The sequence below is a fragment of the Peromyscus leucopus genome, chromosome 8b (genome assembly GCF_004664715.2).
Source record: "Peromyscus leucopus breed LL Stock chromosome 8b, UCI_PerLeu_2.1, whole genome shotgun sequence".
Lineage (NCBI taxonomy): Eukaryota > Metazoa > Chordata > Mammalia > Rodentia > Cricetidae > Peromyscus > Peromyscus leucopus.
In genome coordinates, this window is record NC_051086.1 from 43,551,106 (window position 1) to 43,573,174 (window position 22,069).

At 48.1% G+C, this 22,069-nt stretch overlaps 1 protein-coding gene and 1 non-coding gene across 3 annotated transcripts in view; one reads left to right on the forward strand and one right to left on the reverse strand.

Annotated features, from left to right (window-relative positions):
- The first annotated feature begins 6,444 nt into the window (after positions 1-6,444).
- LOC114683290 lies at positions 6,445-6,560 on the forward strand. The gene has a single exon (XR_003733142.1). It is a non-coding gene; the product is annotated as a U5 spliceosomal RNA (small nuclear RNA).
- A 9,400-nt stretch (positions 6,561-15,960) lies between these two features.
- Positions 15,961-22,069, reverse strand: part of Natd1 (N-acetyltransferase domain containing 1) — a 29,067-nt gene continuing 22,958 nt past the window's right edge. For both annotated transcript variants that reach the window (XM_028857491.2, XM_028857492.2), the window contains exons 2-3: positions 19,587-19,705; positions 15,961-18,899 (exon numbers count right to left, since the gene is read on the reverse strand). In XM_028857491.2, the coding sequence (XP_028713324.1) occupies positions 18,783-18,899; positions 19,587-19,705 (236 nt within the window). In that variant the 3' untranslated portion in view covers positions 15,961-18,782. The remainder of the gene's footprint in view (positions 18,900-19,586; positions 19,706-22,069) is intronic.

Sequence of the window (22,069 nt, forward strand, 5' to 3'; positions counted from 1 at the left end):
CCAAGAGCGCCATTTGGTCCCCGTGTTTATACAGAGTCCACCAGAGTGCCAGGGGGAAGCCTGGATAAATTTAAGTCAAGGAACCAAATAGCAGCGGCTTTGGGTCACGCTGTTGTTACCATATGATCTACCATAGATAAAATGTAGACCAGATAGATTATATCCACCCAACAAGGCTTTGTGAATTGCACTGGGGATGCCACCAAGGGTATAGCAGGTCAACTGGGGGGCAGCAGTAGAATGGGGTGGGAAATGAACTGGCCCTAGACATGTTATCACCAGGAAAGGGTGGAGTCAGGTGTGTGGTGAAACATGGCCAGCGTTGCACTGGCATTGCTAATAACATGGCTCCTGATGGCATCATTACAAGGGCTCTTCCAGAACTATTTGTCCAGTGAACTGAAAGTTCAGGGAAAAAAATGATCCTTTTTCTCCTTTTTCTAATCTTAAGGAACAGTGGTTTGAAATGAGATAATGACCCCAGTCCTGACCTTCATTGTTATGGTACTAGGAGGAACAGTTGGAGGAGGATGTTGGACAATCCTGTGCATACAAGGTCTAGTTCAACAATTAACTAACATCAGTAATTGACAAAATTCCTACATCTTATCATATATGTTACTGATGAGTACCTCAGAGCAGGAAAGTCTGGCAAAATTAATTGAATTAGAAGAAAAATAATTTTGCGCGCGCGCACAGGGAAAGGGGGTGTTATGGGAGATACAAATAAAATACACTGTCTTTTCTACCAAAGGTTTGTATGAGACCAAAAAAAATTTCATCCTTAAATAACACCATTTGGAAAAAAATCTCTCCCCAAGGCTACATCCTGTTCTCCCAAATTGTCCTTTGGTTACCAACTGTGCCATTTTGAATTAGCCAACCATATAAGAGTGTTAGGCTAAATTCTAACCACTCACAGAGGCAAAGGAATAAAAAACCCAGTGGGATTAAGGGTGTGGTAACCCACACCTCTAATCCCAGCACCTGGGAGGCAGAAGCAGGCGGATCTCTGTGAGTTTGAGGCCAGCCTGGGCTACAGAGTGAGTTCCAGGCCAGCCTGGGCTACAGAGTGAGTTCCAGCACAGCCAGGGCTACATAGTGAGACCTTGTCTCAAAAGGAAACAAAACAGCGACCCCGCAGTGGGATGGCTCTGGGTGTGCTCCCTGGACTCAGAGCAGTTTTGCACCTTCCGCAGAAATGAGCTTTTTGCCTTGCTGGAATACTTTGTATTGCGTGATCATTTCCTTGGAATCCCAGACTCATTCCTTTCTTTAAAAATAATTTTTTTTCATGCATGTATTATTTTGTGCATGTGGGCACACATAGGCAGGTCAGAGGAACACTTGCAGGGGTCAGTTCTCTTCTCTTCTTCCATCATGTGGCTTCCAGGGATCAACTCAAATCATCAGGCTTGGCACCAAACACTGTACCCTGTTGAGCCATCTTTCTGGCCCCAGACTCATTTCTAACAACGGCTTCGCTCTGCCTAGTCACAGGGACCCCCAGGGACCAGCTGGCCTAGGTAATTCTAATCTTGGGGCTCCAGGTTCAGAAAGCTCATGTCCCTGACATTTAAGATGAGCACAGAAGCGTCTTGGTTAGTTTTTGTCAACTTGATTCAAGCTGGATCCATTGAGAAAATGAACTTCAGTTGGGGACGTCCCTGCTAGATTAGCCCGTGATCTGTTGTCTTGGTTGATGTGGATTATATATAAGAAAGCAGGCTAAATCCCAGCACTCAGGAGGCAGAGACAGGTGGATCTCCGAGTTTGAGACCAGCCTTATCTTCAGAGTGAGTTCCAGGACAGCCAGAGATACACAGAGAAACCCTGTTTTGAAAAATCAAACCAAAGAAAAAGAAAAGAAAAAAAAGTAAAGGCTGAGCAAGCCATGAGGAGGAAGCCAATAAGCAATGTTCCTGCATGGCTTCTGGTTCAGTTTCTGCCTAGAGTTCTGGCCCTGACTTGCCCTCCATGATGGACTGTGACCTAGGATATGTAAGCAGAAATTAACCCTTTCCCCTCTGTCAGGTCCAAAAGAAACTGTGGCACCTATTAGCATACCCAAGAGCATTCTGACATCTCTCAATATCTCAAGCACTTGTTACAGAGTCTATGCTGTCTGTCAGCTCTTCTTGCCACGCTCCCTACCCTTCTCTTGGTCCTTGCTCCCTCTCTTGTTTTCCTCTCTCACTCCCCCACGCCCCACTTTCATGGCCCAGTTCAGTCTCCTGGTCATGCTTAATTACTACTTTCTTTCCCTGCTCTAGAATCTTCCAGATGCTTTTGGCTGTACTTCCTCATAGCTACAAGAAAAACCTTCCCCTCAACCATACCTTGGAGTGGTCATGTCCTCATTTCATTCAGTTCCCAAGTTCATTTTGGCTCTGGTGTCTTATCACAGTAACAGAAATCCTAAGACAAAAGATGAATGTGCTATGGGACTTCAGCCTCAGGTAAGTGGTGAACTTGCAATGGCTGGAAGACCCAGGCACCATCACAGTTGAGAAATTAACTGAGTATAAACCTCTGTCCACCCTCATAGTGCTAGGGCATTATTTCCCAGTGTTGGGGATGGAACCCAGGGCCTCACACTTTCTAGGTAAGGACTCTCTCTTCCAGCCCAGCCCCTTGCTGCTGTGTTGGATTGGGTGCCCTCTGACCGCTAACCTACACTTAGTTATAAGGGAAAGTCAGGCCACCCACATAGCACAGCTGTACAGCAGGCTGCTGATACAGAAAGCAGCTGTAAGGAGAGCCAAGGCAATGCCTTAAGTCCTACCTCGAATGGCTCCTCCTTCTCTCGGGGGCCTAGGCCTTTTGTGGCTGATGCGGAAGCGGGTCTGTGGTCTGAGGCCAACCCCCTGCACTCTGTGGCTGGACTGGTTGCTCCATAGAAGGCAGGCACTCCCAGTTAAGGAAGGCCTGTGTTCCGGGCTTTACTCTGCTGAAGAATGTCAGTGTGAAGACAGATGGTTCTCACAGCCCGCAGTGGATGCAGGAAACAGTACAGCACTGCAGTGGTTTAGGCCTGCAGAGCATGCATCCGCTTATGAAATGGAGACTTGCCTGGAACCCGAGATTTGGGGGCTGCTTACAAGTTCCTGGAATCTTCTAGAGAGGGTCCAGGGAGCCAGTGATTCACAAGAGAATGTCCAAGCTAGGAGTAGGGGAAGAAGGCCTGGACTTGAGTCTTCGGTTGAGCACTAACTAGGTAAATAACTAGGTTATTTATACATTAAAAAAATTTTACTTCTGGGCAGTGGTGGTGCATACCTTTAATCCCAGCACTCGGGAAACAGAGGCAGACAGATCTCTAAGTTTGAGGCCAGCCTGGTCTACAGAGTAAGTTCCAGGACAGCCAGGGCTACACAGAGAAACGCTGTCTTAAAAAACACAAACAACAACATCAACAACAAAAAATTTTACTGACCATCAGTGGCGGCTCATGCCTTTAATCTTAGCACTGAGAAGACAGGAAAATCTCTGTGAGTTCAAGGCCAGCCTGGTCTACAAAGCAAGTTCCAGGACAGCCAGAGCTGTTACACAGAGAAACCCTGTCTCAAAACAAAACAAAAAAATTAGCTCAGTATGAGAATACTTGTCTAGCATGTACAAGGCACCGAGTTCCTTGATTCATCCCTGCTAACACACACACACACACACACACACACACATACACACACACACACACACACACTACCAGGTATGGATGGTGCACATTTGTAAACCCAAAACTTGGGAGGTAGAGTTAGGAGGATTAGGAGTTTCAAGATCATCCTCAGCTACATAATAAGTTCTAGGCCAGCCTGGGCTACCTAAGATCTTGTCTCAAAAAACAAACCAAACGAAAAGGACCAAGACAGTGACTACGTACTTCCTTTGCAAAGCACTGTGCCATGGAGTTTTAGTAAATGACCAAGACAGCTGTGGCTCTACCCTGGAGGACTGAAGGTGTACTGACCAGTCAACAAACAGGAAAATTCCAAGTGGTGAAATGAGATCAAAAGACCACCCAGTCTTGGGATAAAGAATACTAGGAGTCAGTGTTAGATCAAGGATGGCATCATGTAGAATACAAAGGTAACACTGTCAGTGTCCACAGGAGCAGGGACAAAGCTCCACACTGTCACTGCTGTGGCCTGAGGAGTCCTTTTCAGAGACTCCCACCAAAGCTGAACCGGGATTTGTGGTTTCTACTCAAAAATAATTTTAGGATGAACTAGTTTGTAGCAGGACTGGAGATATTTTAAACAGGGACAAAGTCTCAGCAGTTATGAGCATTTGCTGTCTTCCAGAGGACCTAGATTCGGTTCTCATCACCCATGCTGGGCAGCTCATAACCACCTGTAACTCCAGCTCCAGGGTATCTGGTACTCTCTTGAAGCCTCATGGGGTACCAATACTCACACACATACACATACATGTACATGTAAGTAAATAATAAAATAACTATTTTTTTTAATGCTGAATGTCGTTTATTGAAAGAGGGAGGAGGTCTTGAATACAGGCTTACAGCACAATGGGAGAACCCCGGAGGGCAGAAGTTCACTACTGATGTTTTACAATCTTGCATCTAAGCTGTTAATGTCCATTATGCAGGATACATAGACAAGGAACTTCCCTTAAGCATTCAGGAGGTGAAACCCGGGAGGGAATTAGCATAGGAAGGATATCAAGGTCAAGGTCAGCAAGCATGGCAACAGCTATACAAAACGGGGGGCCAGGACCCTGCAGGTCCCCCTTTTATTAAAAAATGAGCTTCTGACTTGGGTTGCATGGGACGTCAGCAGGTCACCTTACCCATCATGGAGACACCTGCCCAGGCCACACAGGCACTCTTCTTAGGTTGGTGAGTGCCCCCCAGGCATTACCTGTCTTTGAATACTCATTATCATACAGGCTCAATCGTGTGTGAGCTGCAGAGTTAACTGCTGCCAAAGATCTCAAAGTGGCGCTGGGCTTGCAATCTGTGTGTTTGACACAGAAAAGACCAACAGAAGTCCTATCTCACCCATAGCCAGTAGGCTAAAGGCAACTGAGCCATTCCCTTCCTTAATGAGCCTTACTGCAAATTGGAGTCCTTGTAGGATGGTATCCCAAAGGCAAATGGAACTTGAGTTTATAAATTTATAATTTTAAAAGCCAATAGAAATGTATATAACTATCGAATTAAATTTATCATGCCCAATAAAATGAAAGATTAATTAACTGAGGTAGCTACTTTTGCTGCCAGGGTCTCTCTACCGTGCTAGCTGTAGTAAGCAATTATGAAATGGTAATCCCAGAAACAGTAGCAATGGTGGCCGCATCTACTATAACAGCAACAACAGCAGCAGCAATGTCAAATTCTCTTCTGGAGTGTGTGGGCATCCACTGACATGGATACAACTCCAGGAACACGAACCACCAAGGTCCATTTTTCTTGATCCCAGCATGACTTAATCAGGCAGCTCTGCAAAAGAACAACTAAGAACCATAAAGAAAAAACAGGCAGCTCACAAGGAGCATAACTAATGGTCTTATAATGGCTACATTTAGGCTGATAATTTTTTTTTAATTTTTTATTTTATTTTATTTTTATTATTATTATTATTATTATTATTTTATTTTATTTTATTATTATTTTGTTTTTTTCGAGACAGGGTTTCTCTGTGTAGCTTTGCGCTTTTCCTGGAGCTTAGTTGGTAGCCCAGGCTGGCCTCGAACTCACAGAGATCTGCCTTGCTCTGCCTCCCAAGTGCTGGGATTAAAGGTGTGTGCCACCAATACCCAGCTAGGCTGATAATTTTTTTTTCTGATTTGTACATAGAAATGTGGATACTAGGTCCAAAGGCAGAGAAAAGAATAATTTTATTTATTTATTTATTTAATTATAAATTTTATTATTTTATTTACTGCTTTGTGGTTGTTGTCAAGTTCTTATTAACCTCTTGAGTCCAACTAGTGCTGCCCAAATGCACACGGGTGTGGAGTCATCCTGGGGCAGGAGCAACCTACCCCAGTCTCCCTCCTCAGCGGCCGTCAGCTGCCAACAGCTCCCTCTCTAAGGGTGGGACTGTGGAGACCCCTTCTGGAAAAGTCCGACTTTGTGGTCGGTGTGTATACTCCTGTAAATACGGCTTTCATCCTGTCCCAGATGGTGGCCTAGCTCTAGCTAGCCCAGGGCCAAAGGCTGGGGCTTTGGAAACCCGGCTTGTGACTCAACCTCTTTTACATAATACCCACAATGCATTGCACACAGACCCGCACTTTCATTTAAAAGTGTAAACTTTTACTTCTTTTCTTTTTCATTTTGTTTTCTGAATAGTGATGCAGCTTCGAGAGACTTCCTGTGAGCGGAAAGCAGAAGTCATTGACCAATTATTTTGTGGCACTGGTTCCCATTGGTTATGTAGGAGTTGCAGGTGTCTGAGGATGGTAGGCATTAAGTGTGAGGTCATACTCGGGTTTCTCTTCAGATCGTATAAATCTTTCGCCTTTTACTAAAGATTTCCGTGGAGAGGAACAACTCTGAGTCTTAAACTAATTTTTTGAGGTCCTGCTTATGCAGGGCTACCATCACTGGTTCAAAAGTAGAGTCAATATTTCTGAGCAGGGTTCAAAAGTTTTGTTAAAACTTAGGCTAACACACCGCCTGGCTTCCATTGTGTTGCTCTCAAGTCTACCCATTAGCCTTCTCAAAAGATTTTTTTTTTTTGGTGTGTGTGGGGGTAGGTTCAAGACAGGGTTTCTCTGTGTAGTTTTGGCGCCTGTCCTGTGGATCTTATCTTGCTCTGTAGACCAGGCGGCCTCAACTCACAGAGATCCTCCTGGCACTGCCTCCCAAGTGCTGGGATTAAAGGCGTGTGCCACCACCACCCCGCTCAAATATTTTTTAATCCACAGGTTTTTTTTGTTTTTTGTTTTTCAAGACAGGGTTTCTCTGTATAGCTTTGTGCCTTTCCTGGAACTCACTCTGTAGCCCAGGCTTAGGCTGATAAATTTTAAGGTATCTTCAAAGGGGGCTAAATGAATTTCAGGAGGCCAATAAATGTTGCACAGAGCCACTCCTGAAAAGTATGTATTATACCAGCTCGAAGAGGATTTTGAAAATGAAAAGGCTTAGCTGGCATGCAGCTGTTAACAAATAGAGGTCAGTGACCTTCAGGGTTATCCTTAATCTTCAAGGTGTCTGGGTGACATGTTCTCAAATATACTTGAAAAAGCAGTTACTATACATTACCTTCTGGAGAATCTAACTGCATGGTTACCATTCCTAGGCTTATGTTAATGCTTGCCAAAGTTGGCCATATTGGGTTCTCAATCCCCATTGGCATCAGAAGGGGAGAGTTTTTCACGAAGGCCCTTTAGGTCTCTGCCATGTTGGGAAAATAACTATTTTTTAAATGGAAAAAGACAAGGAGGAGAATATGGTTTGGTTGGTAAAGTGCTTGACACACAGCAGGAGGACCAGAGTTTGGATTTCCAGCATCCACGAAAAAAGCCAAGTGAAAGCTAGGCATGATGTGGTGTTGCACACCTTTAATCCCAGCTCTAGGGAGGCAGAGGCAAAGGCAGGCAGATTTCTGTGAGTTTGAGGCCAGCTTGGTCTATATAGAGAATTCCAGGTCAGCCAGAGCTACGTACTGAGACTGTTTCAAAAACAACAAACAAACAAACAAACAAACAAGCAAACAAAAAGTCAGCGCAACAGTGTGCCTGTAACCTCGGTACTAGGAGGCAGAGATAGGGCCCCTGGGGATGGATGGCCAGTCTAAACAAATCAGTTAGTTCTAGGTTCAGTGAGAGACCTTGGTTCAAAAAGCAGCTGAGAAAGAATCCTGATTTCATCTCTGGCCTCTGTACACACATGCACACATCCAGACATATGCACTCACACAGATGCACACACATGTATACATATACATGCACACCTCCAGACAGATGTACACACATGGGCACATATGCATGCACACCTCCAGACAGATGCACACACACAGCACACCTCCAGACAGATGCACTCACACAGATGTACACACATGGGCACGAAACACATCCACCCACACACACAAAGATGAAAGCCCACAAAATGAGTAAAGTACCTAAAGGTGTGGCTGTAGGCTTCCCAAAGAGCAGCTGCCTCCATGTCCTATGTGGGCCAAGGTAAGAACCTTGAGAATTCTGGGTTTGGGGCTTTGTTCTTAGAAGGTTGGCACAAGCAGGCAGGCAATCAGACTTTAATGACACCATTGTAAGTTGACAAGCAGAACTGGCTAGAGAAAATCACATCAAGGCTAACGTAGAGAAGAAGCTGTGTCAGAGAAAGACTAGAATGCCCTCCTTATCCGCACTTCGTGTAACAGAGGAGACTGGAGACGAGCCAGTGTTACAGAGACTCGGGAGAGGCAGATTCTGTGTAAATAACCTATAAAGGGTCCTGGTCTCAGGGCCAGCGCTTTGGAGGCATTTGGAACCATGTGTTGGTGTAGTCCTTGGTTCTCAGACAAAAGAATCTGGAATTCAGTGCCCTCCAAACTCAGATCCGTGCTTGTAACAAAACTAAAATGTAAGATACTAGCTTTAAAAAAAAAGTTAATAACATAGGTCTCTAGTGAAATTACATGGAGTAAGCTTACCTATATTCTGCATGTGACTGCCTGTTGGAATTGCATCTCCTGTAATTTCCATTATGAAAAAAGGGTAGCCAGGCAGTGGTGGCACACGCCTTTAATCCCAGCACTCGGGAGGCAGAGCAGGTGGATCTTTGTGAGTTCAAGGCCAGCCTGGTCTCCAAAGTGAGTTCCAGGAAAAGGCGCAAAGCTACACAGAGAAACCCTGGCAAACATTAAGATATACACACAGAGAGATTTTAAAATAGAATTCAATTACCTTATTTATTTTATGTATATGGGTATTTTTTTTAGCATTTATTTATTTATTTATTTATTTATTTATTTTTTTGAGACAAGGTTTCTTTGTGTAGCCTTGGCTGTCATAAAACTAGCTCTGTAGACCAGATTATTCTCAAACTCACAGAGACCCGCTTTCCTCTGCCTCCTGAGTGCTGGAATTAAAGGTCTGTGCTAACCACATCCAGCTATTGTTCTCTCCCTCTCTTTTTAAAAAGATTTAGTTATTATTTTTATTTTATGTGTATATAGGTATTTTGCCTGCATACATGTCTGTATATCAGCTCTTGGAGGCCAGAAGAGGAGTTACTAGAGTTACCAACATTAGGTGCCATATGGGTTCTGACAATAGAACCTGGGTCCTCTGCAACAGCAATAAGTGCTCTAAACTGCTGAGCCATCTCTCCAGCATCCACCCTAGCCCTTTATGAGACAGTGTCTCACTGTGTAGTCCTGGTTGGCCTGCAGCTTCCTATGTAGACCAGGCTGGTCTTGAACTCATAGAGATCCTCTTGCCTCTGCCTCCAGAGTGCTGGGATCAAAGGTGTGTGACACCTCAAAGATCAGATATCACTTAATGTGGTATATAAGTCTTTATTTTATTTGTTTGTTTGTTTGAGACAGGATTTCTCTGTGTAACCACCCTGGTTGTCCTGAAACTTTGCTTTATAGACCAGGCTGGCCTCAAACTCACAGAAATCTGCCTACCTCTGCCTCCGGAGTGCTGGCATTAAAGGCAATGCACCACCACACCTGGCTAAGATTTTTAAAATGTAAAAATGAAATGGCTAGAGGTTTTGTTAACATGGTTATTATTACCATTTTTGAAATTCCATGTTGTTTCTAGACATAAAACAATGCCATGAATACACATGACTCAATTGCATGGAACCTGAGTGCCTGCAGTGAAAAAGAACAGACCAAACTATAAAGTCTTTGTTTCTGTCTCCTTGAGATGTAACACAGGTTCAGTGACATGAAAGATAAAGAGCAAAGCCTGACATGAAGAGTTGTTTGTTTTTGTTTTTCTAGACAGAGTCTGTGTAGCTCTGGATTTCTTGGAACTCACTCTGTAAACCAGGCTGGCTTTGAACTCACAGAGATCTGCCTGCCTCTGCCTCTGAGTTCTAGGATTAAAGGCACAAGCCACCACTGCCCAGCTTAAGCAAAGGTCGAACAGGTCCTGTTACTGCGCCTCCTACCACTGGTCCCACAAGACCACCTGCCTGCTCCGAGTGCTGGATTAAAGGCGGCACCAAGAGGTTTTAATTAAAATTTTTTCTATTGATTTATTTTGTATGTGTGGGTGTTTTGCCTGCATGCATGTCTGTGCACCATGAGCAAGCAGTGCTTCCAGGGACCAGAAGAGGGCATGAGATCCTCTGGAACTGGAGTTTCAGACAGGTGTGAGTGAGCCCACACGTGGGTGCTGGGAGGGAATCTCTGAAGGACCAGTGCTCTGAACTGCTCAGCCACCATCACCCCATTCCTCCAATTGTTTATTCCTTTTTTTTGGGGGGGGGTTTCTTTTCTTTTTCTTTTTCTTTTTTTGTTTGTTTTTTTTTTTTTTGTTTTTTTTTTTTTTGAGACAGGGTTTCTCTGTGTAGTTTTGGCTCCTGCTCTGGATCTTGCTCTGTAGACCAGGCTGGCCTCGAACTCACAGAGATCCTCCTGGCTCTGCCTCCCAAGTGCTGGGATTAAAGGCGTGTGCCACCACTGCCTGGCAAATCAATTTCTTTTTTTTTTTTGAGACAGAGTCTCACTGTAAAACTTTTTTTTTTTTTTTTTTTTTTTTGACTTTTTGTTTTTTTTTGAATCTTTGGACTGGCTAAACTCACAGATGTGCTTGCTCGATGCTGTTAAGCGTGCAAGCTTGTTTTTTTTTGTTTGTTTGTTTTTAATTTGTAGCAAAACTAGATGTATTTTCTGTGTTTGCTGGTCTATGTAAAAGAGAAAAAGGAGGCCAGGTGTGGTGGCACAGGCCTGTAGTCCCAGCACTTGGAGCAGAGGTAGGAGGATCCCTGGTCTTCAGAGTGAGTTGCAGGAAAGTCAGGAGTACACAGAGAAAACCTATCTCAAAAAACAGAGAGAGAGACAGAGACAGAGAGACGGAGAGAGAAGAAAACAGCCAAGTAGACTATGCTTACCCTGCTCAGACGTCCTTGGTGCACTAGGGCTGAAATTCAAGGAAGTCAGTGCAGCCCTTGCTCACCCATCTCCCGGGCACCAACTGTTCTGTTCTTTGAATCCTGCCACTGTGCTCTGTCTCAGGGCCTTTGCACTTCCTGGGCAGTTCTACCTCTGGGCATTGTTCCTTCCTAGATCATCCCAGTTTACTCTTACTACATTGCATACTGTGTTTTCCAGTAAAATCTAAGCTCTTTCCCCCAATCCAAAAAAAAAAGGATGGCGCATGGATGGAATGCTCACCACTAAGTTCATTTTAGGAGAAAGGGAGGACATGCAACAGCTGAGGCCTCAGCAGTGACACAATCCCAAGAGCATGCGTTTCCAAGCCCCTCCCCTGCCCCTTCCCAGTGGACCTGAATCTGCCTCCCAGGAGGATGCTCCCCATTCAGTTTTCTTCAGGATCAAATCTGCTGTGAGAGCACAAGTTTTTGGAGTTCTTCTGCCCAAACAGGTTTGGGACTTCGAAGCCATAGGCTCTCTGGAGTCCTTAGCAACAAAGTCCCCTCAGGAATTTGGGGAGCTTTCTTTCCAGTAAGTTCTGCGTGAGACCACACCTTTCCTAATATGGGTTGTAGCAGCTTCACTGCTTTACTTCCTGTCTATCATATTTCTGTCTCTGTCTCAATGTACTACATTAAGAGAGTGGCTGTGGCGTGCATCTGATCCCTACTGGGGTGGGGGTGGGGTGGAGGCATCTGTCCACAGCATCTGGGAACTGTTCGGCCTTGGCAGCCAAATCCTTTGCAATCTTATTGAATGGTCTTCAAAGTTTGCTAAGGTTGGAATATGGAGTACCTCCCAAAGGCTCTGGTATTTGAAGACATCCCCAGTCCATGGTGCTCTTGGGAGGTGGTAGGACCTTTAAGTGGTAGAGCCTAGTGGAAGTGAGGTCACTGATGCTGTGACATCGAAAGCAATATTGGGACCTCAACCCTTCCATGTTGTTATTTCCTGGCCATAAAGTAAGTGCTGTGGTAACATGTTTCCTGCCATTGCCATCCAAGACTCCAGCAGAGGCCTAGAAGCAATGAGTCTATGACATCATGGTTTTGGACTTCTAAAACCATCAGCTAAAATAAGCCATCACTTACAATTATCTCCGTGGAAATCAAACACAGAGGCTGTTAGTAGTTCACTTTTCATTGATTGGTAGGCCAAATCCTCCCTACCCTCTTTCTTGTTTACACACTGTGACTTGCATGAGCCACACACTCATTCACTCATCCATCTACTCGTTTACCCACCTGTCCATCTATCCATCCTTTTGTCATTTATCTACCTGTCCATCCCCTCATCCACCCATTTAACCATTCCCTATCTATCCATCTACCTATATGTCCATCCATCCACTCATCCATCTGTCCAGCCATCTATCCATCACTCCATCCAATAGATAATTTGTACATTATGTATATGCTGGGCATTGATCTAGATACTGTGATATCTCAGTAAGAGAAAGAAAAGTGCCAGGTGGCGGCGGCGCACGCCTTTAATCCCAGCACTTGGGAGGCAGAGACAGGCGGATCTCTGTGAGTTCGAGGCCAGCCTGGGCTACCAAGTGAGCTCCAGGAAAGGCCCAAAGCTATGCAGAGAAACCCTGTCTCAAAAAACCAAGAAACAAAACAAAACAAAACAAAACAAACAACAACAAAGCGAGATCCAGGACAGGCATCAAAACTACACGGAGAAACCTTGTCTTGAAAAACTAAGAGAAAGAGGGCGGGGGAGAAGCAATCTGTGAGTTGTGTAGTGCTTGCCTGCAATCAAAGCACTTGGGAGGCTGAGGCAGGAGGATTAGGAATCAAAAGGCCCCAACAACAAAGCAATTTTGAGCCCCCCCTCCCAAAAAATTGTAAGACTGTGTCATAAAACAACATGAAACAAAACAAAAGGAAAACCAAGTGCAGAAGACAAAATACAGGCTCCCACTGCTGGGGGTTGGGGGACTGCATCCCAGCAGAAGACAGAAGACAGGCTCCCACTGCTGGGACGGGGACCGCATCCCAGCAGAAAGAGACAGTGGATTGGATGACAAAGAAGACAAAAGAAATGATATAATGTATAAGAAGAAATCAAGGCTTGGGAATGCAGAGCAGGTGAGGGTGAGGGAGTCAGGAGCAATTTAAATGAGGGTGGAAGGATGGAAAGAAAGTCTCATTGAGAAGGAAACACCTGGGTCCAGGCCTGAGGTGTGGAGAGAACTATGACCATACATGGCTCTCTCTACACCATGGGCAGAGGAATCAGCATGAAGAAAGACCCCAAGGCAGAACAGGAGGTTTCTGGGAAACTGAGATGGAACAATAATGGAAGAGAAGGTCAGAGACCGTGGAAGGCCTCTAGGTTATTTAGGCACAAAGCATCCTTTAACCTCCCCTCCCCCTTTAGACAGGGTCTCAGAGATCCACCTGTCTTGAGGGCTGGAACCAAAGGTGTGTGCCACCAGGCCAGGCTCGTGTCCTTTAAGAAAACCATCTAGGTCCTCAGATAGGAGCTGTGCTCATGTGTAGACATGGGCAGTCAGTCCCTCTACAGTTTCAGTGTGTGTACCTTCTCAGGACTTTCCCCAGGTGCTAGCAGATCCCAGGAAGATGGAGTCTCATCTGTCCTGGTTACCTGGTTACTCACTGATGCTGCCTTGTGGACACCCCTAGATCTCAGAGGGACAGTAACCAGTAAGCAATGAAGGATCTCCTTAGCTTGCAGGAGGCTGACACACGGTTCTGGGTTCAACTTGCAATGTCTCTTTCAGGGTCCCGTTTTGAACACTTGGAAGCCTGCTGGTAACACCATTTTTGCAGGCTGTGGGTGTGACTTGGCTAGTAGAATAGGGCACTGGGAGTAGGGACTCTAAAGGTCATCAGAGCACATGCAGGGCAGTAATCTTGGAGTTGGTGGGGGGGTCAGGCTGGTGAGATTTGGTAAATTCCTGAATTAGGGAGAAGGGCATGGGATCCCTGAGTGTTCAGCCCCTTACTATGCAGGTGATGAGGGCTCCCTGACATTCACACTGTGAGCTTCTCTATGACATCATGCTGCCATGAGCTGTCATGGCTTCCTCACTATGGTGGGCTGAACCCTGTGAAACGGAGTCAAGAAGTTTTTCTTCTGTTGTTTCTATGAGATGTTTTGGTTATCGTGACAAAAAAAGCTGATATACATGTGATGGCCTGCTTTCCCGAGTTCGTCAGCAGATAAAACACCAAAACTCTGATTCTCAAAAAGGATCCCAAATTTGAGGCCAGTCTGAGCAACATGGTGCCATCCTATTTCAAAAAACCAAGTTTGTGAGAGGCTCATTCCTACTCTCCTCTGTCCCACAGCATGCCTGGCTGGGATTCCCACACATTTCTCCAGAAGGAGATTGACCCTTAGGAACAAACCTTCCAGGCTCTTGGCCAGGCCTTGTGGATCCTACCTCTTCATCCATAAATTTACCAACCACTAGTCAGGTCTCCTAGCTCCATGCTTCCTGGCTCAAGTGTGTTCCCCGGACCCTTGAGATAAACTGCTCCAAACAAGGAAGCTGTGACGTCAGTAGTGCCGGGGTCTGTGCCTGCTGGGTCTGCACTGGCAGCAGGTGAGCCGATCCTCCTTTGGGCCTGTCTTTGAGGCCCATTTTTCTCTGGTTTACTGTTAAGGAGGGAGAATGCTGGGGATAGAACCAAGAGTCTTATGCATGCTCAGCAAATGCTCTACCCACTAGGCTTTGCAGTATCAGCAGACTGGCATCACTGCTTCACCTGATTGTCTGGGCTGCCAGCTCTCTTCTCTGCACATCAGAAGGGGCTGCTGGCCTGTAACCCACTCCTGCCAGAGCCTTCGCTGATAAGTTCTCAGCTTCTGTTGGTGGGGCAGGGAGGCAAAAGGAGTCGCCTTGCTCTGAGGGTGTCTAATGTGGGGGACAAGAGTAGTGCACTCCTGGAATTTTGTTCAGCAAGGAGAAACCTTGGCCACTGTGTGATTATGGCATTTGAGGACCTGTCCCTCCAGCCTCAGTGTAACAACCTGAATAGTTCTGAGTTTTTTTTCTTCTTTTCTTTTTTTTTTTTGAGACAGGGTTTGTGTAGTATTGGCTGTCCTGGAACTCACTCTGTAGACCAGGCTAGCCTTGAACCCACAGAGATCTGCCTGACTCTGTTTCCCGAGTGCTGGATTAAAGGCATGCACCACAGTCCAGCTGAGAATTTTAAGGTTTTTCTAAGTTCTCTGTCCTAAATCCTACACAGATTCATTGTCCTCACTAGCTGATGTCATTGCTGGTAGCTGGAAACAGTTGCCTAAAGCTGTGAACAGGGATTGCTGATCTGTGCCCCCGGAGCTGGATCTCAGGAATGATCCCATTGCTGGGAAAAGGGTCCCCTGAAAACTCACATGTGGTGCAACATATACCAGAAAGACCATGCACTGCTGACCAACCCCCAACAGTGGGGAAAGGTGGGAACTTTATGAGGTTTCTAGGTCATGAGGGCTCAGCCCTTAGGCATGGGCGAAGCATTATTGCATTACTGTAAAGGGAGTCTGGACATGCTCCCTTGTTCTTCTGCTGCCTGCCACAAACAGTGCAGCAAGAAGCCAGGTGTGGCCCTTGACCTTAGACTCTCTAGCCTGGGGAATCCTAGAACCAAACCTATGTTCCTTACAGAATGTCCAATCCTGGTTCTGCTGTGACATCATCACACAGAAGACTCGTACACAAATGCTGCAGTGATCACCTGCTTTGAAAGCCAAGCCCGAAAGACCCAATGGCCGCCACCTGTGGCTGTAGTCAGAGCCTCCCAGCTGGTCTGGGGCACAGTGACAGAAGACAGTACTGAAGATGACAGAAAGACCACCAACTGTTCATCCCAAGGCACTGAAAGAACCAGAGAGCAACTCTGACAACCAGAAAAGCATCTTTAATATCTTGAAGCCATAGGACACAGCTGAAACCCCTAAATGTGATCCTGGAGGTTGCAGCTAACAGCTCAGCTGCCGGCCTTGCAGGATCTCGTGTATGAAACAGAGGGCACTGAGCTGGAAGTAGGACCCTGAGTAAAAGGACTTGTGGGAGGTCTCGAACCAGCCCAAGTCCTGATCTGAGGAACAACAGGTGAGTGGCCTGGTGCTCCAGGTAAGTGTTCCTGTTCTCAAGCCAGACTTCTAGATGTTGGCCATGTACCTTATAATTCAAGACAGAGCCCTATTTCAGTCCTTCAAAGGAATAAGGGAATTGCTAAAAATTTTATCTATGTATTACTGATGTCCTTTGTCTCCCAAAGTAGACATCTGACCATAATACATGAGCTGGGAATCATCTAGGGGACAGGGACTAGTTTTGGATCCTGGGCTGTCTAGCTGTGTTGGTTGCAGGCTGGTGACTCCTTCAATCTGTCCCTGTCCTTTCATCTGCAGAACAGGCCTAATAACTGGTGTCTGGGGATTTCCATGGGAACTAAAGTGGGGTAAAACCACAAGGAGCTGTGACTGCTGTGCCTCTTTCTCAGTACACTAGCTACCCAAGTCTTTGTGGGTTAGGTCCCACTAAGGAGGCGCTCCCATGAGCAGATTCCCTCCGTTTACCAATGTTGGGCCGGGAATTGCCAAATGACCAACTTCAGGGCAAAGAGCAGCAGCTCATGTGGCAGAGGCCAGTGTGGCACCATGACCTCTCTAGGAATCCCTGTAAAGCTGCTGGCAGAGTTATCCAGACCTGGGCTGGGATCCTGATGCTAATCACCACTACTGTGCTGGGAGACCTCAGTCAGGCCATGGCAGTCTTCAGAGCCTAGACTCCCCTCAAGTGGGGCTGTCCCACCATGCAGGTAGTACTGAGGACCAAGAAATAGGCGGGATACCAGGAAGGACTGCCTCCTACACAATCTCTCTCCCCATATTCCTTCATTCTGGGGCTCCCTGACCTCGCTGTGCCTTAGTCTTTTATTAGTTACCAACAGGATCATGCAACGTGTTCAAAAGTCAGAAAAGTGAGGGGGGATGTAGGTCCCAAGACCAGCCTTGGCCCAGGTACTACTGGTGGCAGGTTCAGAGTAGGAAAGGCACATGAGTTACTGCCTGTGTAGACTGGGCAAGGAAGAGAAACCCCAGGGTGAGATCTGACCGCAGCACAGATCTACTGAAGGAACACGAAACCTAGAGTGACCAGTGCCTAACCATGTGGCTCCTGGAGTGAGCTGGGACATGGAGCAGGTGTTGGGGGTGGGGTGGGAAGGCAGATGGGGTAGCACCAGAGTGGCCCAGTTGGGCAGTATTGGCCAAGAGGAAGAGGCAGAGATATGGTTATTGCTACATGGCAAGGCTGGGAAGCCTCTGGGCACGGGCAGTGGAACTTTAAAGTTGCCAAGGCAGTGAGAATGCCCAGGCCACCCTGCAGGGACTTGAAACAAGCCCACTGAGGAAGCCCAGCCACTCTCCTTGGGTCCACATGACTCAGGACCCTCATTCAAGTACTGTGTTGTAGACATACTTCCACCACAGCTGGCAGAATACTGTCAGCAATGTCTTCCTAGAGGCTCAGGGTTTGTCTGGACCCTGAAAAAGAGTCCCTGGCAGACAAGAGAAGGGCAGGGGAGGTATGCTGGGTTATCCTGGAATTCTAGGAGGGTGGGGTGGAAAAGGAGCAACAAGAACAGGGTAAGAGCCAGGGGTGCAGGAGGTAGGGAGATGCTGAGGGTGGGGACCACAAGGATCCATGCCCATGACTGCAGTGGTAGGTGAGGCTCGAGGGTTCTGAGCTTAAGGATTCCCAGCCAGGATGTATGGCCTCCTGGTACAGATGTCAGCACTCCTGCAGAGTAGGAAGGTGTCTGTGCACACATGTCTGGAGTGGCCTCAGCAGCCGTGGGGAGATAACCAGAAGCCAGGAGCACAAGAGAAGATATAAAATGGATTCTGTGTGCCACCCTCCCACCCTTCTCCAAGGTGACCCACAGGAAAGGCCTGGCAGAGCAGCTGGAAGGCCAGAGAGGGCCAGGGTACTGCACTGCTCAGCAGACCCACTGTCCCCGGAACCGGCTCCAGCAGATGGATCCACGGGAAGGCAGACCCTCACAGGCACCCACGCGAGAAGCCAAAGAGTGTGGGTAACAAAAGAGAGGAAGGCGTTCACTGTCACATGCCCTGCCTCTGTGCTCGTGTGTTGGTGGGCATGCCCATGGATGGGCCTGGGCCAGAGCTCTCCACACACCGGGATCGGCTGCCCTCTGCTGCCAGTCCACTGCCTGCCTGTGCCAGGGCACAAGTCTGAGAAAGAGAAAGGGTTAGCACTGGCAGCGGCTAAGGCTTGGCACCCCCACCTTGGGAAGCTGGCACATAGGGTTCCTGTTGTTCTCCTTGGCTCCAGGGACACCCTCCTCATTTGCAGAAAGGACACAGCTCCAGGTGGTGGTGCCGGGGCTCGACCTCACCCTCTTGCTGATCTGAGCAGGGACCCAGGAGCCAGGTTCCACGGGATGTGGATGTGCAGCTGGTGAGAGGCGGGCCTCGGCCACTCGGCCTGCCCTCCATCCCGCTCTGGAGAGCCACACATCCTCAGCCAGCAGCTGGTCCCCAGAATCCTGGATGAGGGCTGCAGACGAGAGTCCTTGCAAAAATAACTCTGAGCCTGTCCCCATAGGAACAGGTTCCTGAGAGCACATGAGCTGGCCGAGGCCCACGAGGAAGGCCCACAGGGTGCACTCCTGCACACAGTGGCCAGGGTCATGGCTGTAGGCGCTCCAAGTACTGTGGCAGGGGGTTCTCCTTGACGTACTTCTGGATGTACCAGCAGGTGAGGTGAGCCTTCAGGTCTTCCTCCACCACGAAGTCCAGGGCAGCCTGGTTAGCAGAGAACAGTTGTTAAGAGTTGCAGCTTACTTGGGGACTGTGGCCCATTGTGGTCTAAGACTGGTAGCCATCAGCTTTCTGTTATTTCCCCAGGTTCCCCAAGTGGCTATTCTCCCATTTTGCCTCAGTCAGTGTCTTGAGTTCCCTCCCTGGTAACTGGGTTAACTCACAGACCAGCTTGTGGCCAAGTCCTGTGTGTAAGGGCACGAGGTCCAGGAAGCCCCACAGGGAGGGACTGGGAAACCAGCAGAGGGCTCCACTAGAAGCACAGGGGTAGGGCCTGCACCCAGAAGTCATCTTTGTTTCACCTCAGGCAGCCTGGGATTTTCAAGTGCCTGGGAGAGGCAGGTGGAGGTGGAAGACCTGGGCATGAACCCACTGACTTGTACACTCATTCGCTTTGTATCATCAGAGGTTACTAAACAAGTACTGCATGCCAAGTCCTGGTCCCAAGATGGAGTCAGGCTGTGGGGACGCTATGCTCAAAATAGTGGACCTGCCACGGAAGGCCTAGGAGCATGATAAGCAATGGTCAAAGCTCTCCCATTGCCAACTACAAACTCTTGACCAGATGGGCCTGTGAAGCTGTGGTCTAGACACAAACTCGAGTTAGCCACTAGTCAATCTTCCCTGCAAGGGAAATGTGACAGCTGTGTCCTGGTCTGCCATCCATCCTACCTTGGCCAGGTGCTTGGCAATGCCACGCCCACGGTAAGCATCTGGGACCTCTGTGTGCTGCAGGTCTACGATCCGCTTGCCCACATACTCATAGAGCAGGACAGCCCGGTCATGACATCCTGGAGCAGGAGATACAAACAACTGAGGTGTGGACTTCAGGGGTCCTCGGAGCTTGGTTATTCCTGGCAATCCCAGGTGTGAAGGACAGGGTAAAGTACAGTATCTGGAGCCAGACTACCAGTGAGGTACAGGAGCTGAATTTTGAATTTTGTACCTCAGTTTCCATATCCCCAGAGTAGGGCATGATGGCATTCCTTAGAGGACTGTGTGTAGGGTTCAATTGGGCATTCTCTGCAACAGGCTTAATGTGGTGCCAACAACACACAGCCACCCACAGCCCTTGCTACTGTCATTCCAGAGACCACAACCCTGTGTCTCAGCTAACCCCCCCTTCCTAAGGTCCAGCACAGGCACAACAGAGCCCAACAAACCCAACGAAGATTCTGCCCTCAGTGTACTCAAGCCTCCCCAAGTTCCAAGAGGGAGACTAGTAGGATTCAGTAGTTCATTTCCAGAGCTAACCTCCTGAGATTCAAGTTACGCAGTCGCACAGGGGCTGAAGGTAGAGTGTAGCCCAGTGACCCACCATCCAAGCTTCGCTCGGGTCTCACTGTAGCCCAAGCTGGCCTAGAACCCAGAGTGCTGCGATTACGGACACGCATCACCTCAGCCATCCTCAATGCTTTGTTTCAGGAAACTATGCCCTCTTCTTCCCACCTCCAGACTAGGATGCCCTTCTCAGCAGGTCCACAAATGCCATGGCCTTCCCCTGTGCTGAAACCTCCCTCCTTACACTGATCTGTTCTGGGGCTGTGCCCATTCCCCGACCAAGGCCCAGCTATGGCCACCACAGCCACCCCCTGTAGCTGTAAGACATGGACCCGGGTCTGATTCTGTATGTGCTGGGGTCAGTCAAGCTCACCAGAGACGGGAGTGCAGAGGGAAGCTATGGCAGGACTGACCTGGTTACCGCAGATCCGCCCATCTGTCCTGACCTTGCACTATGCTCTGGCTGGGTCTGCAGTGCTAGCGGGGAGGCAGGCAGAGAACAAAGCCGACGACACAGCACTCCTTCACATTTTAGTAGAGGAGACACAAATGACAGCCGTCTCAGGAGATGGGCACAGAGAGCAGAGAAGGGGTAGGGAGCAGGGGTGGGGACTGTCACCACAAAGAGGATATCTGGCTCGCCTGGCGGCAGCGGCAGTCACCTTAATCCCAGAATTCAGGAGGCAGAGCCAGGCAGGTCTCTGTGAGTTCGAGGCCAGCCTGGGCTACAGAGAGAGATCCAGGACAGGCTCCAAAGCTACACAGAGAAACCCTGTCTTGAAAAATTAAAAAAAAATAAAAATAAAATCTGGCTCTTGCGCAAAAGACCTGAAGTAGTGAGGGACATAGGACCCTTTGGTGTGAGAAGTCCAGGTGGTGAGCGCAGCAGAAGCAAAGTCCTCATGATGCTCAGAATGACATGGAAGCTAGAGTGGCTGGCCTGAGTGAGTAAGGGACAGGCAGTGTAGGGAAGCAGGTGATGGAGATCCTAGAGCCACCAACAGACCAGCTTATGCTCCCAGCAGTCTTGGGGGGCAGGGACTGAGCTCTTGCAAACCTGCTAGTGTCTTCAGTCTCTTCCTGCTCGCAATCCCATGGAGCCTACTTAAACTATGAGCAACCCTGGGATAGCACAGTGATTCTCTCTCTGCCTAGGCCTTTGGTGTCTGGTGGTCAGGACAGTCACCACCTTGTCCTCATAATCCCCAGGGCAGACACCCAGGAAATATCTGTCAAAAACCTGCTTCTTCCTACCAGAAGCATTCTGAGACCGGAGGCTGACTAGTGGCACATGGCAGCCCCAAGGCCTAGCCCCTGTGCCTTTAGCAGGGTCCCCAGAGAACAGCCATGTAAGTCCCCAGCAGGTGTCTGCTTAAGGCTTGCTTTCAGATATGCCAGCAGGCTCCAGCCACACCCTAACTGCAGCCCCTCCCTACAAGAGCCACTAAGTGTCTGGTTAGCTGCTTGCTGATCTTCCCCTTGCCACATCTACACCCATGGCTTCCCATCTTCTAAGTATTCTCTCACTAGGGGCTTCTCCTGTCTGCCCACCATCATGGGACAGAACGCTATAACAACTCCCCACACTCCTGCAGTGGATGAGTGGTCCGACTCCCTGGATTAGTGGTGACACAGACTGGGTCTAGGCTGGGCTCTGAGTGCCCCAGACCTCAGACAAGCACGTTGGGGACAGTCCTAGGCACCCGGGAGCTGGAGGAACCAGCTGGGCTCAGTTCTAGGCCTGTCTTCCTACTTGCAAAGTAGGGGGTAGAGAGATTCTGGGGGGGATCTGAGTGAGCCTTCTTGCAACAAGTAGCTGTCCCAGAGGCTGGAAAGCTGGCTCAGCTAACTAAGAGGGCTTTCTGCTCTTACAG